Genomic DNA, 17537 nt, shown 5'->3' on the forward strand with positions numbered 1-17537 from the left:
TAAAATCATTAACACATATTAACTCCATCTTTTCTTTTGAATTTAACAACCTAATTGCATCAATACATTAATGCCATATTTTCTTCTCAATTTGACAACCTATTTGCGTCAACACATACAAATTCCATTTAACAAGAATACTAAATAAACTCAAAGTAAAAAGAGAGAAAGAAATACTGAATTGCTTTTTAACAAATCTGAAATGTGTCAATTACATTAAATTACAACATTATAAACAATAAATAAATGTCCTATATACACCCAAAATAAAAGCAGCGTCGGCAGCCTCCATCCTTCCTCTTCATCATTGTTTTCAGCCACTTCTCCATCCTCCAAAATTATCCAACATACCTTCAGCATCAGCAGTAGCAGCAACCTCTTCGTCTTATTCTACAGCCCCCCTTCAAACATTATCCAGCCGTGGCCTTGCCACAAAGCATACATAACACCACAACTCAAGTATCAACAACCTGATGCCTAACAACACCAGCTGATCCAATTTAAGGCAATCCAATTATTCAAGACAACCCAATAAGAAATGCATTTCACATAAACTACAAAACTCGAAGTCTAACTTCCATACCTTTTGATGACAACATCAACAATGACTTGGATTGGGTTCTGGTCAGTCAAAAGGGATTCATATGCCCATGGAAGCACTCAACAGCCAAGCGCTCCCGAAAGTTGCTCATTGTATCGTTATTCAACTTGTCCATTGGGGTGTTGGTCATGTCGAACTCAATAAATTTTGGTGCATATACCCCTCAATCAACACTACAATAGGAGGAAGACATTAGCATTAAAATCAGCTTATAGAATAATTGTATTATGTAAGTTTTATACAAAATTTACCTCGAGTCATTTATCGGGACGAGAAGGTGCTTGAGTGGCCACTTTCCCGTCAGTAGTTCATCACCCAAGTGCTGAAACATCCTGCCATCGCCCAACAGCCACAAGAATAATGTACACAACGACTGCAACTCCATCTCCAACTGCCTCTCTTAACAAATACTCGGGTTGCAATCAAGGATTTGCAACAAGAATAGCCCAACGATGGTTATCCAATGCATATCCTTGATGTTCACGATACAATATACTCTTTTAACATTTGCCCAATTGTTGCCATATTTGGGCCTTTCCCCCCATACATACTGCATCATCCTCTCATCAAACCAAAAATCATCAAAGACACCGTCGAAGTCCTCTGTGGCCATTCTTTTCCACTTACCTCCCCTTGTTGCACCTCTACCATTGGCCTTTTTTATTAATGTGTCATATTTAGTTACTAGGCTTTGGCCAAATGCCACATCAGTGATAGCATGGTGCGGATATAAAATATCACCATTACTGCTCTATTGCAACCTCATAAGTGTTAATACCTCATCCATGTGCTGCATCAACTAAAAACAACATGATAAGTGTCTATTTAAGTACCTCATCAACGGTTTTTCCTTAGGCGATCTGTTTTGTTTTAAGAGATCGCTTCTCTTAAAACAAAACAGATCGCTTAAGCAACCTCCTAAAAAAAAACAGATCACTTAAGCGATATGTTTACCAAAATAGATCACTTAAGCGATTCAGTATACAAAACCTCATGAAAAACATAAGCAAAAATAAGAAAAAATATGAGAAAATAACTCACCGAGTCGTCGAGCCACATGCCCATTGTCAACATCTTTTCAAAACACTCTCAAGGATAATCCTCGGTCTTGCACTTCACACGCCTATCACTTCCAGAATCATTGTAATAGGCATATAACAGTTTTTTTTTTCCCTCATCTATTGGCCTATACAAATCGACCTTTAACTCCTCTGTTTTCACTTGCTCACTTCCTCCGCCTTCCTCTTTACCCTCCTTCATTTTCACTTCCCCACTTCCTTTGTGTCCCTTCTCACCCTCCTCCATTTTCACTTCCCCACTTCCCCCGCCTTCCTCCTTACCCTCCATTTTTGCTTTTCCACTTTCACGGACTTCCTCATTTTTTTCTTCGTTTTCCTTTTCTTTCCATACGTTATTGCCATGTAAGGAGATTTTACGTGCTTACTCTTTCGGCTCTCTCTTTTATGCTCAGGTTACATTTCAACCATTTTCAATACCCCACCAACTTCCTCCTCCACCCTACCAACTTCCTCCGCCACCCTATCAACTTTCTCTTCCACCATTTTCATCCATTCTTCCATATTCTCAAACCTCTCATAGACAATTGTTGGAAAATTGTCAAAGAGACCATTTATGAGGTCAACCACCTCATTCTCCTGACCTTGACGCCTCAACAAATCAGTACTTGTTGTACCGATTTGCCAATTGGGTGGAGACGTATGAACCTCTTCATCCTCTTTCTCTTCCTCCCTCCCGCCAACTGGAGTTTCATCCTCCTTAGCCTCAAACACATTCTCAAGTAGTGGCTCTGCAGCTGCACTCACATGCGTGACCCCTTTTAGGTCCCGCATTAGGTGATCTATCCCCTCATCTGCTACATCGTCCAGTGCTGTGAATGATGTAACATACTCATCTTCCACTTCACCCCTAGTAGGGGTGAGGAAGGGACGGACGACTCCATTGATAATCCGTGGATTATACTGTTTTGATTAGACTTTTTAGCTGGATTTCAGATACTTTTAGTCATTTTGACCTGAATTGCTACTTAATTCTTTATATTTTGTGTTTCAGGCTAGAATGGACATTTAATGCAAATAAGGAGTGAATTGGAGTCTTTGGATTCAGAATTGAGCGGATCTCAATACCCACCAACTTCCTCCTCGACCCTACCAACTTTCTCCGCCACCCTATCAACTTTCTCCTCCACCATTTTCATCCACTCTTCCATATTCTCAAACCTCTCATAAACAATTGTTGTAAAACTATCAAAGAGACCATTTATGAGGTCAACCACCTCATTCTCCCGACCTTGACACCTCGACAAATCAGTACTTGTTGTACCGATTTGCCAATTGGGTGGAGACGTACGAACCTCTTCATCCTCTTCCTCCTCCTCCCGCCAACTGGAGTTTCATCCTCCTTAGCCTCAAACACATTCTCAAGTAGTGGCCCTGCAGCTGCACTCACATGCGTGAGCCCTTTTAGGTCCCGCATTAGGTGATCTATCCCCTCATCTGCTACATCGTCCAATGCTATGAATGATGTAACATACTCATCTCCCACTTCACCCCTAGTAAGGGTGAGGAAGGGACGGACGACTCCATGCAATAAGAAAAAAAAATCAATCAAATTTAAGCCACATTTAAAAGCAAGTGTATATTCAAAAGTTAATCCTTTAATCTTACTTAAGCTGCTTGAATTTCCATTTCTATTTTGTCATAGTCCGAATGGGCACACTTCTCGGTGTGCCACCGCAACATCCTAGAAAATTACGGACGCTCATCTGAAGTCTTCTTCCGCCCCCTGCTTTAGCCAGGACAAGGACTGCCTCATGCATCCTAGCCTACATTGTAAAAAAACAGTCCATATCATAATTAAAACACATAATACAAAAAAATATAACAAAAAACTATTAATATTTACCTACATTGCCCATGGGAAGCCAAACAAATTGTACATGCTCGGTCTATCCTTCTCGACTGCTTGGCAATGCTTTATTGCCAGGTCTTTTCTGCGTAGGGACTCAATGGTTAGCTGAAATGATAACCGTCCCCACGGATAAGCATTAAAGAAGTCCATGTTGCTTGCACACTTCACCAAATCCATATTAATGACTTTTGTTGAGTCAGAAGCCATTAGGATCGAATGCATGCACCATACCAGACACATTTTGAACTTCTCTGAAAAGGTATACCCATCTTCTCCTAACCTTTCCTCTAAATCATGTCTTATAATAGACGCCTTCCCTCCCAAAACCTTTTTAGCCAAGTTATCGGCTGCCCTACTCTTTGTTATTCTCTCTTGCTCTTCTGCATTTTGAAATGCCCCCACATCTTAAGCTTGTCATCAGGGCAAATTCCATCGTCCCAAAACGTAGTGGCTTCCTATCCACCGCGAACCATATTTCATTTTTTTTTTTTTTGCTTTTAACTAAGTGTTGCAACATATAATGCATCCCTGCCCCCAGAATGCCTTCTTCCAATTTTCTCCTATGTTCGCAAAATGATCGAAACAACTATCTTTGAATTGGTCCATACCCTTCCTTTTTTCCTCTAAAATATCCTTAATTCTCATAAAAACTTTCCAACTCGACCTAATTGTCACCCTTTCGGGAAGTACGATATCTTATCGCTTATAACCTCCAACCCATAGTCTTTATAATTTATGCTTTGGAAAATCTGCAATCGATATAAACTAAATATCAGCAAAAAAAGAAACCAAAACAACTAATAGGCTACGAATTTAGGGGATATGGGCTTCGAGTGCATCGGGGAATGGGTGTTTTTGGCTTCGAGAGGACCGGGGAAGCCAATGCAAGCCCTACAGAGGTTGTTGTGGTAGGTTCCATGACTGGAGATGGCTAAGGATGGCAACCATCCCAGCCCTCCAACCTCCCATAAACAACCTCCTTACGGCCTCCTTCCCTCATCCTCTGGAACCCAAACAAAGCCACTCTCCTGATGCTTGCCAACTGCTTGACAAAATGCTACAACCACCGTAACAATAAAAACCAACTACATATCCACCAAATTCGCACAAACCAATCAATTTTTTTATCAAATTCAAAACCACCAGTAAAAACATACATTTTTTTCACCGACGTCCTCTTCTTCAGAACCATTTTTCGATTCTCCTATCTGTTCTTGTGCTGCCATTGTCTCCTCTACCGCTGAACCACCTTCACTCATCGGATGATCCACCTGAGCATCTTCTTCGACAACCTTTGAACAGTTGCCGCCACCAGACTCTAGGATTTGGAGTGGGGTTAGGTTTTCCTCCTCTTTGTGAATATTAGCCATGATTTTATGTAACGAAGCTTTAGGATCGAATATTGGCTGGAAATAGGTAACTTTTATTGCCGGAAATCGCAAAGAAATGGAAGGTGTTTCATCGGTCGTTTTTTAGGTATACTGCTCGATTAAGCGATTTTGAAGAGAGGGGTCTTTTTTAATTTTCAAAATTTAAACAAATTTCCATTAATTATACTATTACCCACATACGTTTCAATCTTTTCACTCTAGCCCCTTTTTGCATGTTTAGTTACAATTAAGTGTGTCACGTCATATTTTTAAATTTAAAAAAAAAAAGCCTCCATTTTTCAAGGTTATTTTTTGAAATCTAAACTTGGGATGTCTGGGAAGCTAAATTTCCTCCCTTTATGACTAACAAACTCATTTAAATATACAATTCTCCTTACCTCTAACCTCCCAACACTTAAACACATGCATCACCATTTTTCCTTCTCATCTTAAACCATGAATACAACTTAAATTTAGTAAAGCTTTATACATTTGAAAGTTTTGTACACTAGATTGAGAAAAGATCGTTGATCTATCCAATGTGTTAGTAATTTTTCTTTTTGGCAATTTAATGAACAAATTCAGTGTGATCATTAAATGTCTTGATTCACAGCTTGGTTTTATAAGATTTATATAAGTTTAAATGTTATTAATGTTTATTCATCTTATGATTTGTTGTGTTGTTAAGAAAAAAGTAAAAATGTGATAAACGTACGATAAGAACACTTAAAATGATTGTCACGATCAGTTCGCGGAAAAAAAATTCATTTCGCGTGATGGATTATGCGAACTGGTTCTTCATTTTCATATGATCTAGTTTCTGCACAATAGACTAAGAAATAATGATTAAATATTAAGAACAAAAATGACGATCAAATAACAAAAAACATTATTTTTCCACTCTTGTGAAATAGAGACAATAATAAATTAAAGAAAATGGCTTAACTAATAAGGCAAATCAAATCAATCACTTTAATTTAATTAATTAATAAAAAAAAGTTCCTCTATTCTCTAATTTAGTCATCTAGGGTTGTCTTTGTACCTTTAACTAAAGAGGAATGCTAGCCTTACAAAGATGCATACAAAGAGGAGCATATAAAGATAAATCATACCCTTGAAAGAAGAGAAAAAGAGAGAGAAAAAAAAAAACAATCATGAAGATTAAAGGTAGGATTTGTCTTTGTATGCCCTTCTTTGTATGTATCTTTGTAAAGTTAGCATTTCTCCTAACTAAAATACGATTCAAATTTTTGAGTTATATTTTAATATTTTAAATTTTGAAAATGTGTCTGATATGAAAATTTAAAAACTATTTTCAAATTAAAAACTGTAAAATATTGTGAAAATGACTTTTAATCGTTTTCTAATTTCACACATGTTTTTAAGATTGTATATGAAAACAATTTGTGAAAATAATTCCATTCATTCTTACCAAACACATTTTCATGAGATTTGTCGTATCCTTCATTTACTGTATTTAAATTCTATATTCAAACGAGCCCTATTTTTTTTTTTTTTTTTAATGGGTCAAGTAGGCAAGTTTAAGAGTGAATTAGCCTTTTCCTCATCCATGTAGGCACGTAGCCACATAGAGACTTGTGGGTTCAATTGAACCACTCAACTTTTAAAAAGTTTTAATGTTTTATAGATTTTACAATTTTAACCCCATTTAACTTCATGTTGACCCCACAAAATAAATTAGTAATTAACATTTTTTTAACTTTTCTCTTCTCTTGGTTTCCTCTTATTTTCTCTCAAATTATTTTTTCCTTTTGGTTGGATATTCAAGAAAGACTACTCTTTTAGATTACAAGGTAAAATGATGCTCATTTTATTTTTATTTTTTTTACTTAAAATTCTTTTCTTTTGGCTTTTTTAGTTGATGAGAGATCATGAGCCATGAATTTTTGTTGAGTTTAATAAATGAGTTTGAAATTGAAAGATTAAATTACTATATTTTGATATAGGTTTTGATTTAATTTTGTTCATGTTGAGGTATGAGTTAATTAGTTGTTGTTTTAAGCATAGTTAGTAAATACGGGTACGGTAAAAAAAGGGTACGGGAATTTTACGGGTATGATACGGCAAACAGTGAAAAATACGTTTATAAAAATTCGGCCTTAAAATTCGGATATGGAAAAAATATGGTACGGGTATATACGGGTTTAATACGGTATATTGTCAATAATACGTTTTGAAAAACACGGCAATATTAATCCTGATTTTAGCACTTTTTATGATCATTGAATTAATCATTCTCTATTTTTTCTTATAGGTGTATGATTTATATCTTTTTTAATTATAATATTTTAGTTTATAAAAAAATATATTATTTGATTCGTAATCAATTATTACAAATATTATAGAAGCGGACCAATTATTAAATAAAACAAACAATTTTATTTGTCGTTAAGTTGAAGAAGAAGAAGATAAAACGAACAATTTCCTTATAGGTGTTTGTTGAAGAATAGTTGAAGAGGAAGAGAGGTAGAGACGCCAAAAAAGAGAAGAAGAGAGGGAGAGGGCACAAAAAAAGAGAAGAAGAGAGGAAGAGGGCGCCAAAAGAAAGAAGAGGGCGCCAAAAAAGAGGAGAGAGGAAGCAGGCGCAGAAAAGAGAAGAAGAGAAGAAGAGGGCGCTAAAAAAAGAGACTAAGCATAAAACGACGTCGTTTTGATCAAATTTCACCTAAAACGACGTCGTTTTGGCTCATTAAATAACAAAAATTTATTTTCAAAAATACGGCCGAATTATACGGCTAATAGGCATATAATTCACGTATAATTCGGCTGTGCTTATAGAATACGGGAATTCGCGTTTTATACGCGAATTTACTAACTAGGGTTTTAAGTTGGGTTTAATAAATTTTGGTTAATTATTGAGTTAATTTTGAATGGTTTAAAGAATTAATAAAACCCTAAGTTATAGAGATTTGAGGATTATACAACGTGTTCAAAATATAAAAAATCGTCGAGGATAATTGTAGAATTGATAATTTAGTATGTATAACTTTTAAAATTATATTTTTTATGCTTATTACTTCAGTATATATTTTATTGTAAATTTATCAACTTTGATATTTTGAACCCACTGACTCAAAATTCTGGCTACGTCCCTACATCCATGTAAAGTTTTATTAAAAACATTAAAAAAAAAAGTTTTAATTCAAGTGAAATTCCATTTAAGATGTTTCATAAAAAATATAAAAATGGGTTATTTACCTCAAGTAAAATTCTACTTGTGATATGAATAATACTGTATGTACTAACGGATTTTATTAATCAATATACTAACCTTTGTTAAAATTACACATAGTAACTGTACTATGCGCATGGTACCCATATTATGCTTTAAGTTAGTACTCTAGTTAGTAGAATCCATTAGTACCCAGGGCATTACCCTTGTGATATTCCATCCAAAATATAAAAAAGTGTTACTTAATTCAAGTAAAATTCCATGTAAATAGAATCACTGCTCCACTTTACGTGGGGGTTGCACGCAAAGTAAAAAAAAAATGCACGAAGCAATAGAAAACTTATGCCGCTTTGCGCGGTTATCTCCACTTCGCGTGGAATTCGACGCGAAGTTGATAATCTAAAATACATTTGTTTAGTTCGTGTGACTCTTCACGAGAACTGGGTTTTCAATCAGCAAAAGTCGCCGATAACAATAAATAAGGTCAATTTCTAATATACACAACAACCAAAATCAAAAGTTTCAAAACATAATCAACATACGTACCTCCTTCCATCAAAACCTAAAATTTGTTTAAAAATCTAACAATAAAACCTCATTCAATCAATATTACACATTTCAAATCCTAACTTGTGGTTTATCCTATATGAAGTTGATTATGGGTTCTTTAAACTTGGCAGAATGAGTTTGACTGTGTTCTTTAATGCACATTGATAAGATGACCAACCAACATCTAAACAACATCATACATCTAAAGCATAAAGTAAAGCACACCAAAAATTTTTACATGGTTTGACTAAAGTTCATTTTAGCGTACATCCATGGGACCAAGTCCAGCTTAATCAAATCCACTATAGCAACAAATCAAATGTCAATATAAAGCTGAAATTAAATATATCAAGGTAAACCTGTCTACACGATCCAACTCCACACTCTTGATTGCACAAATGCTCAGGTACGATCTGATTGAATCCAAGAAACTACTTGGATAGCTCAAACAACTCTTGAACTTGGACAGCCAAAAACTCCTTTCAATTCTGAAGCTTGAACTCCCTTCAAGGTTCAACAAGGAACCACGTTCCACAATTCTTAATAACAAGATATTTGATCGTCAAAAAACCAACAACAAAATGAACCTGATTGAATATACTCTGTAAATTTTCAGAGCTCAAAAGATATGCAATATTCAGGTTAGAGCAGCAAGGAAGAAGAATATGACTTTAAATATCCTTGTTCAAACAAATCTCCACAGTACACGTTGCAAACACTTTTTTAACAAATTAACCAAGCACTTTTTAACAAGCCCCTCATGAAAAGAATGGCACCTGTAAAGTAAACTTTTCACACAAGTTTTATGAGAGATTCAAGATAAAGATATTTTAAAACATAAAATGAGTGAGACACCTGTACTGAATAAAATGTTTACACATAAGGAGAAATGTGCACACATATTTGTTCAATACGATCATATGAACTAAAAAACATGTGTACCCATATAGAAAAATGTCAAGAACATGTGCAAACAACAAACACAAACATGATTGTACTTAATCGAGCAAAAATGCATACATCAAAAGAAATATGCACACAATCTTCATAAGTTGACAAAACACTTACACTATATGTTGTGTGATAAATTCGGAGCAGATAATTCTTCTTTTGGCTTGGATATATCTTGCGATATGGACTATAGATCAAAGCCGAAAATGTCGTTATTTCCTATTTGAGTTTATTTCCAATTTAATCTTGTGATGGGGACTATATAAACCCAACTATAATCTGTTTTGAGGATCCAGAAGAGAATATGAGACAAAGACTGAGAAAAAGAGAGAACTCAGGAGCAAAAGCTCGTTGAGATAACTCTTTGTAACTCAACTCTTTAATACACTTAATAACATAACAGTGGACACATGTTTTGCATTATAAGCAGTTAAACCACTTTAAAAAGTCTTGCTTGTTTTTTGTTATTTTATAATTATCACTATACAATCATCATTACCTCCATCGTTGATCCATCAGGATTATGCACTCATCTTATGTGGTTCTAGCGTTGTCAATCATGTACCTCTAGTTGGTGTAACTTTCAGCATCAACATTTTGAAACATTTTGACACTAAAAGGAGAGCTCCCGTGAAAGCTCTTTTTGTTTTTCCAGTAGATCTAGTTCTATTCAATCATGGCTCGCACAACCAGATCAAAGAGTACGATCGAAATTAGTCGTGCCGACAACGTCGAAACCGACAATCTAGGACCGCCAACAAATCCAGCAATTCCACCAAATCTAAATCTTGCAGTGACTTCAATTGCTCCGCTTGCCAATCCACAGATGATGGATATGATTGGAGTGTTGGCCACAGCGATCCAAACTATACAATATAGATCACCACATTGTAGGGGGCGATACTCCCAAATCAGTAGAACATAACTCAAGAAGTGAGAGATGAACGTCTTGGTCAGCTCGCTCCGCAACTCCAACTGAAAGTTCTGGCTTGATCGGCGAGCAAAACCTGAGGCGAAGAAAGGAGCGAAATCCTCCAAGTGTTTTCTAAAATGGGTTGTGCTCCTCATGGCCTTAATCTAAAGTTGAACCTTACAATAGACACACTCGGCCTTCTTTGTCCCGTCTAGTAAAACCACCTCTACAAATTCCTTCCAGATAGCTGATGTTTTGGTTCTTTTTGGTCTTTGGAATGGATTATCTTCATTCTTTTGATTTTGGGGGCTACTTGCAGCAACTTCGCTTGCATCCGTATTGGCTGTGAATAGAACTCACTGCCTTCTGGAGTTAAAGACTGTGCAACTGTATCATCCAAAAAGGGTCGGCTTGCTGCTGAGACCTCTATATCTGTAAAAAGTAAAAACCAGACAAGTCCCAATCAATAAAAAAATAGATATATGTTTACTAGATTTCATACAAATTAGTCGTGTTCAACTTATAAATAAAAATTTTACCTGGTTTGAGTTGCTTGGCGTTCACTTTTCAAAGTTCAAACTCCTTTGAGTCCTTTCCTTTATCAGCTCAACTGCTTTTTGCATATAAAAATAAACTTGATCAGATTTCAACAGACTGATTATCTCTTGCCAATATAAATATATCAGAAACAGTCAACACAATCAAGTTTAAAATCACAATTCACAACCAAATATTGCTTACTGTTATAAAACACAAAACAAAATATAAATAGGAACACAACTCATGACCTTAAAGCACAACTTTCACAGGTAATACCCATAAACAAATAACTTGAAAGCCATTACAATAAAAACTTACTATTCTTCCAAATCAATAACTTTAATAGCAACTTCTTTCTTAAGCTCCTTATCAAACCTGCAAATTAGAAAAGCATCAGGAACACAGCTTAGAGTAGAAATAAGCTTCAAATTAAAATGTTAAACTTCAGCATATATAAGAAACCACTACAATTATAAGTACCATGACCGTGAGATGTGTAAGATAAAATTATATGTCGCCTGTTAAATGTGAAGCCTTAAAGCGACACCGTTTAACTTAAGCCAAGAAAGTCCAAAACGACACCGTTGTGACTTAAACCGACACTCAATCTTGATCGTTGGTTTGAGAACAGATCTGACGGCTGAAGACTTAAGTTGAGTCAAACCTATAAAAGCTGATAACTCTTCAGTTTCGAAGTAACGCGTTTTTCTCTCTGTTTTGATATCTCTCTGAGTTAAAAAGTAGGGTTCAAGATTAGGGTTTGCTGTGTGGGTGTAAATCTGCGGGAAATCTGTCCATTAAGTTATGTTTCTTAGTGGGGTGGGAACCTGGTGTAGTGTTCTTATTTCAGATTGTAGGTTTACTATTGTTATACTAAATCCTGGTTGATCTTGGTTGAAATCTTGTAAGAGAGAGAGTTTGAGAGTTGTAACCGTTCTTGATCGTAATAGAAAGTGCAGCGAGCATCCATATTCTAGAGCTCAACGTGGACGTAGCTTGTTCAATATTGAACAAGTGAACCATGGTAAATACTGTGTGTGGAATCTGTTTGGTTTGCATTGATTGTGTGTTTGTTGATTGATGTTTGCTTGATTTGTTTTAAGAGGATTTACAACAGTGGTATCAGAGCCTTGTATTAGGTCTAAGATGTATCTAGGTTTAGGAATCTTGACGAATTCAAAAATTAGGGTTCGTTAGAATTTGAGGGTTTTTTGATTTAAAGGTTCCTAGATCATTAGGACTTCAAATCTTGCTGAATCGTCGGATTAATTCTTGAGATTAGGTCACAAACACAAGGGATCGACGAAATTTGGGCAAAATCAAAATTAGGGTTTCGTTAGAATTTGGGGGTTTTCTTTCAAATTAGGGTTTCGAATCTTACTGAATCTATTTAAGAGTATTTCGGCTGGAACACCAGTGACCGCCTTAAAAACTGTCTGGCAGTACTTGGCAACCTTTGGTATAACAACGCCACGTACTTCTTAAACTGTTTTTCCTTTTTGTCCTGTCATTACAGTATAATAAGGACTACTCATATGGAGATCTCCCAATACGATGGGAAGATCGATTTTAATACATGGAAAAAGAAAATGAAGGCCTTGTTATCTCACAACAAGGTCGGGATCGCACTTGAAAAGGATGAGTCCAAATGGCCTGAAGAAAATAAAAAGAAAAAGGCAGAAGTGGATGAAGAAGCATACAATTTGATCATTATGAATCTGTTATACATCGTGCTGCGAAAGGTGGATGGTGTGGAATCTCCAATTCCACTCTGGGGTAAACTCGAGTCTCTGTATGCTCTTAAATCTGCCCCTAATTTAGCTTTCTTGAAAGGTGCTTTATTTTCTTATAAAATGTACATAGCTAAATCCCTAGATGACAATCTTGATGAATTCTTAAAAATGACCCTAACCCTAAAAGGTACTAATCAAGAACTAGGAGATTCAAGCCTTGCTATGATTCTGTTGAATTCCCTACCTGAAGAATATTTAGTGGTTAAGAATGCACTCTAGTATAGTGGGACAGTACCTAGTGTGGACCTGATTGTTTATGGACTAAAATCTAGGGAATTAGAATTAAAGATCCAGAAGTGTAATGGTAGCAATCTGTTTGTGAAAGGGAAAGTTGAGGTTAGGCAATCTAGTAAAGATAATGGGAAAACCCATAAGAGAAATGTAGGTTTTAAAAATAAGAAGAACAGTAAAGGAAATAGTAGAACTAAGGGGGAATCTAGGAAATATTTCTTCTGTAACAAGGTAGGCCACCTAAAGAAAAATTGCTATGATTGGATTAAAAAGAACAAACAGAATAGTACAGAGACAAACCTAGCCAGCTCTAGTAGTAACCTAGAAATATTAGAAGCCCTTACCATTTCTAATACATCTAGAGGCAGTGAATGGGTACTAGACTTAGGTTGTAGTTTCCATATGAGCCCTAACAAAGACTGGTTTCAAAGGGAGTAGGAAACTGTCTTTATGGGGAATAACCGCTCCTGTAAGGTTCAAGGGATAGGGGATATAACCATTAAGCTGAATAATGGTAAGTTAGTATTATTAACTAGGGTTAGGTTTATACTTGAATTAAAACATAACCTAATTTCCTTGGGAACCTTGGATGAATCAGGTTGTTCTTATAAGGCACAAAATGGTTGTATGGAAGTCTACAAAAATGGAAATGTGTTAATGAAGGGGGTTAAGAAAAATGGGCTTTATATATTGTGTGGACAGTTCTATCCTGATGTTTCTAATTCTGTTTTATTGTCTACTAACATATCTGCTGCAGCAAAATGGCACTTGAGATTAGGCCATATAGGCCAGAATGGTATGAATGCATTGAAACAGCAAGGTTATTTTGGTAGTGATGTTGTAATGCTCTAGATTTTTGTGAAACCTGCATCCTTGGAAAACAACACAGGATGAGTTTTCAAAAAGGAACTCATCTTGCTGCAAACTGTCTAGACTATGTCCATGCTGACCTTTGGGGTCCAGAAAAGGTGAAATCACATGGAGGGAACATATGTTTCCTCTCCATAGTGGATGATTATAGTAGAAAGGTATAGGTATACCTCCTTAGGACTAAGGACGAAGCCCTAACCAAGTTCAAAGGTTGGAAAACCATTGTAGAAACACATTTGGATAGAAAGGTCAAAACCCTTAGAACTGATAATGGTCTGGAGTTCTGTAACCTAGAGTTTGACACCTACTGCCAAAATCAGGGGTTACAAAGGCATAGAACTGTCAGGGCAACCCCACAACAGAATGGGGTTGCAGAGAGAATGAATAGAACTCTCCTAGAAAGGGTCAGGTGTCTTCTGTTCACTGCTGGGCTACCCAAGACTTTTTGGGGAGAAGCCCTAACTACAACTGCTTATTTGATCAATCGAAGTCCATCCAGTTCAATAGGTTTTAAATGCCCTGAAGAGAGATGGTCTAGAAGAAAACCTAACCTAAACCACCTAAGGGCTTTTGGGTGTGCAGCATATGCATATACCAGAGAGGGTAAGCTTGAACCCAGGTCTCTAAAATGTGTCTTCTTAGGGTACCAGGATGGTACAACAGGTTATAGGTTGTGGGAGAAAAATGCACCAGGAGTTAGGATCATAATAAGCCGAGATGTAGTCTTTAATGAGCTAACCTTCCCTTGCAAAGTGTCTACTGACAATGCAGGTAACTCAAGAACAGATCCTGAACTGCTTGATCAAACAGAGAGATCACAATTTGAGGTGGAGCCACAAAACCTGCCAGAGCACCTAGAACAACCTGAACAAATAGAACCAGAAAATACCACACTGCAGAACATTGGGGACCACTATGAAGAAGCTGTGTAGCCTGAGAACAATGAAGAAGAACAGGATAAGAACCTAGCAGATTACCAACTAGCCAGAGACAGGGTCAGAAGGGAAATAAGGCCCCCAAACAGATACAGTTATGTAGATTTGATCTACACAACCCTTGTGGCTGGGGTAGAAACACTGAGATCTGAACCAGAGACATATCAGGAAGCTGTGAGTTCAAAAGACAGTAAAAAGTGGCTGGAAGCAATGAAGGAGGAGATGAAATCCTTAAGATAGAATAGTACTTGGACTCTTGTCCCAAAACCTACTGACCAGAAGCTGATTGACTGCAAGTGGCTTTATAAACTGAAGGAAGGTCTAACAAGATCAGACCCTCCAAGATTCAAAGCAAGACTGGTGGCAAAGGGCTACACACAAAGGGCAGGTATAGACTTTACAGAAGTTTTCTCTCCTGTGGTTAAGTTTAAAACAATTAGACTTAAGCTAGCTGCAGTAACTAAATATGATCTAGAACTGGAACAGTTAGATGTTAAAACAACTTTTTTTACATGGTGAATTGGAAGAGAAAATTTATATGAGTCAGCCATTGGGGTTTAGAGATAGAAACCTGCCTGAGCATGCCTGCCTGTTGCACAAGTCCTTATATGGACTCAAACAATCCCCTAGGCAATGGTACAAAAGATTTGACTCCTTTATAGTGGGAATTGAGTTCATTAGGAGTGCTTATGATAACTATTTGTATTATGCTTGCTTTAATAACATGCCCATGTACTCACTGCTATACGTAGATGACATGTTGATAATCAGTAAGTCCAAACCTCAAATATATGAATTAAAAGCAAAATTAAATGCTGAATTTGAGATGACTGATCTAGGATCTGCAAAAAGGATATTAGGGATGATGATTGATAGAAATAGAAAAGAAAATAGATTGAAACTCCATCAATTCCCATATCTACAGAAACTAATATCTAGGTTTGGTTTGACTAATGCTAAAACTGTAAATGTACCCTTAGCAAGTCATTTCACCTTAAGCAAAGTTCAATCCCCCAAAACTGATGTAGATAGGATTAAAATGGAAAACATCCCCTACTCTAGTGCCATAGGATCAGTGATGTATTCAATGATAAGCACTAGGCTTTATCTTTCATTTGCAATATCTCTATTAAGTAGGTTTATGTCAAATCCAGGAATAGAGCATTGGGTTGCCTTAAAATGGACACTTAGATACATTAACATTACTATGTATATTGGACTAGATTATTTCAAAAGAACTCCTTCACTTGATCTTGTTGGTTATTTGGATTCTGACTTTGCAAGAGATCATGATTCAAGGAAGTCCACCACAGCTTATTATTTCACTTTAGGTGGAAACTGCATTAGTTGGAAATCCCAGCTTCAACCATTAGTGGCATTGTCCACAACAGAAGCTGAGTATGTGGCAGTAACTGATGCTTTCAAAGAGGCAATCTGGCTACAAGGGATTTTGAAAGAGATAAACTTGATGAATGGCCCTGTGACTATATATTCTGACAGTCAAAGTGCCATTCATCTAAGTAAAAACCCAGTATACCATGAGAGGACGAAGCATGTGGATGTAAAGTATCATTTTGTCCGAGATCAGATTTCAAAGGGAACAGTCAGTCTTCTAAAAATTCCAACTGAAGAAAATCCATCTGATATGGGAACCAAAGTTGTAACTGCTACAAAGTTCAAGCACTGCTTGAACATTCTTCATATCAACTAAATTCAATAGAGCAAAGAAGGAGTATGAGAACTGCTTGCTGTACCTGCTGGTTACTGACAAAGGAAAGAATAAGGGTTCAAGGTGGAGATTGTTAAATGTGAAGCCTTAAAGCGACACCATTTAACTTAAGCCAAGAAAGTCCAAAATGACACTGTTGTGACTTAAGTCGACACTCAATCCTGATCGTTGGTTTGAGAACAGATCTGACGGCTGAAGACTTAAGTTGAGTCAAACTATAAAAGCTGATGACTCTTCAGTTTTGAAGTAACGCGTTTTTCTCTCTGTTTTGATATCTCTCTAAGTTACAAATTAGAGTTCAAGATTAGGGTTTGCTGTGTGGGTGTAAATCTGAGGGAAATCTGTCCATTAAGTTGTGTTTCTTAGTGGGGTGGGAACCTGGTGTAATGTTCTTATTTCAGGTTATAGGTTTACTGTTGTTATACTAAATCCTGGTTGATCTTGGTTGAAATCTTGTATGAGAGAGAGTTTGAGGGTTGTAACCGTTCTTGATCGTAATAGAAAGTGCAGCGAGCATCCATATTCTGGAGCTCAACGTGGACGTAGCTTGTTCAATATTGAACAAGTGAACCACGGTAAATACTGTGTGTGGAATCTGTTTGGTTTGCGTTGATTGTGTGTTTGTTGATTGAGTTTGCTTGATTTGTTTTAAGAGGATTTACAACATCGCCCATTATAAATAATATTATGGTGTAATAAATAAATTGAAAATGATCTATTTACTATTTCAACAGTTATACTTATACATGTTGATGGAACGTGTATTTAGGGAAGTTTATTTCTTAGAAACTTAGTCATCTCTTTGCCTATTAAAGAAAGCCAGAACGTATTTCTCCACCAGTTAGAAAGAAAAACAAAAAGTTCTGGAAAATTAAGGTGAGGAAAGGAGAGAGAAACCCAGTATTCTTCATCACATAAATCATCATCAATGGCT

At 36.4% G+C, this 17537-nt stretch overlaps 1 protein-coding gene across 1 annotated transcript; it reads left to right on the forward strand.

The window, feature by feature from the left end:
- The first annotated feature begins 15913 nt into the window (after nucleotides 1-15913).
- On the forward strand, nucleotides 15914-16585 carry LOC116119475 (secreted RxLR effector protein 161-like). The gene has a single exon (XM_031405420.1). It carries the CDS (start codon nucleotides 15914-15916, stop codon nucleotides 16583-16585), a length of 672 nt encoding a protein of 223 aa, XP_031261280.1.
- Nucleotides 16586-17537: the final 952 nt, after the last annotated feature.

Source organism: Pistacia vera, unplaced genomic scaffold (genome assembly GCF_008641045.1).
Source record: "Pistacia vera cultivar Batoury unplaced genomic scaffold, PisVer_v2 Contig890, whole genome shotgun sequence".
In the NCBI taxonomy this organism is placed as follows: domain Eukaryota; kingdom Viridiplantae; phylum Streptophyta; class Magnoliopsida; order Sapindales; family Anacardiaceae; genus Pistacia; species Pistacia vera.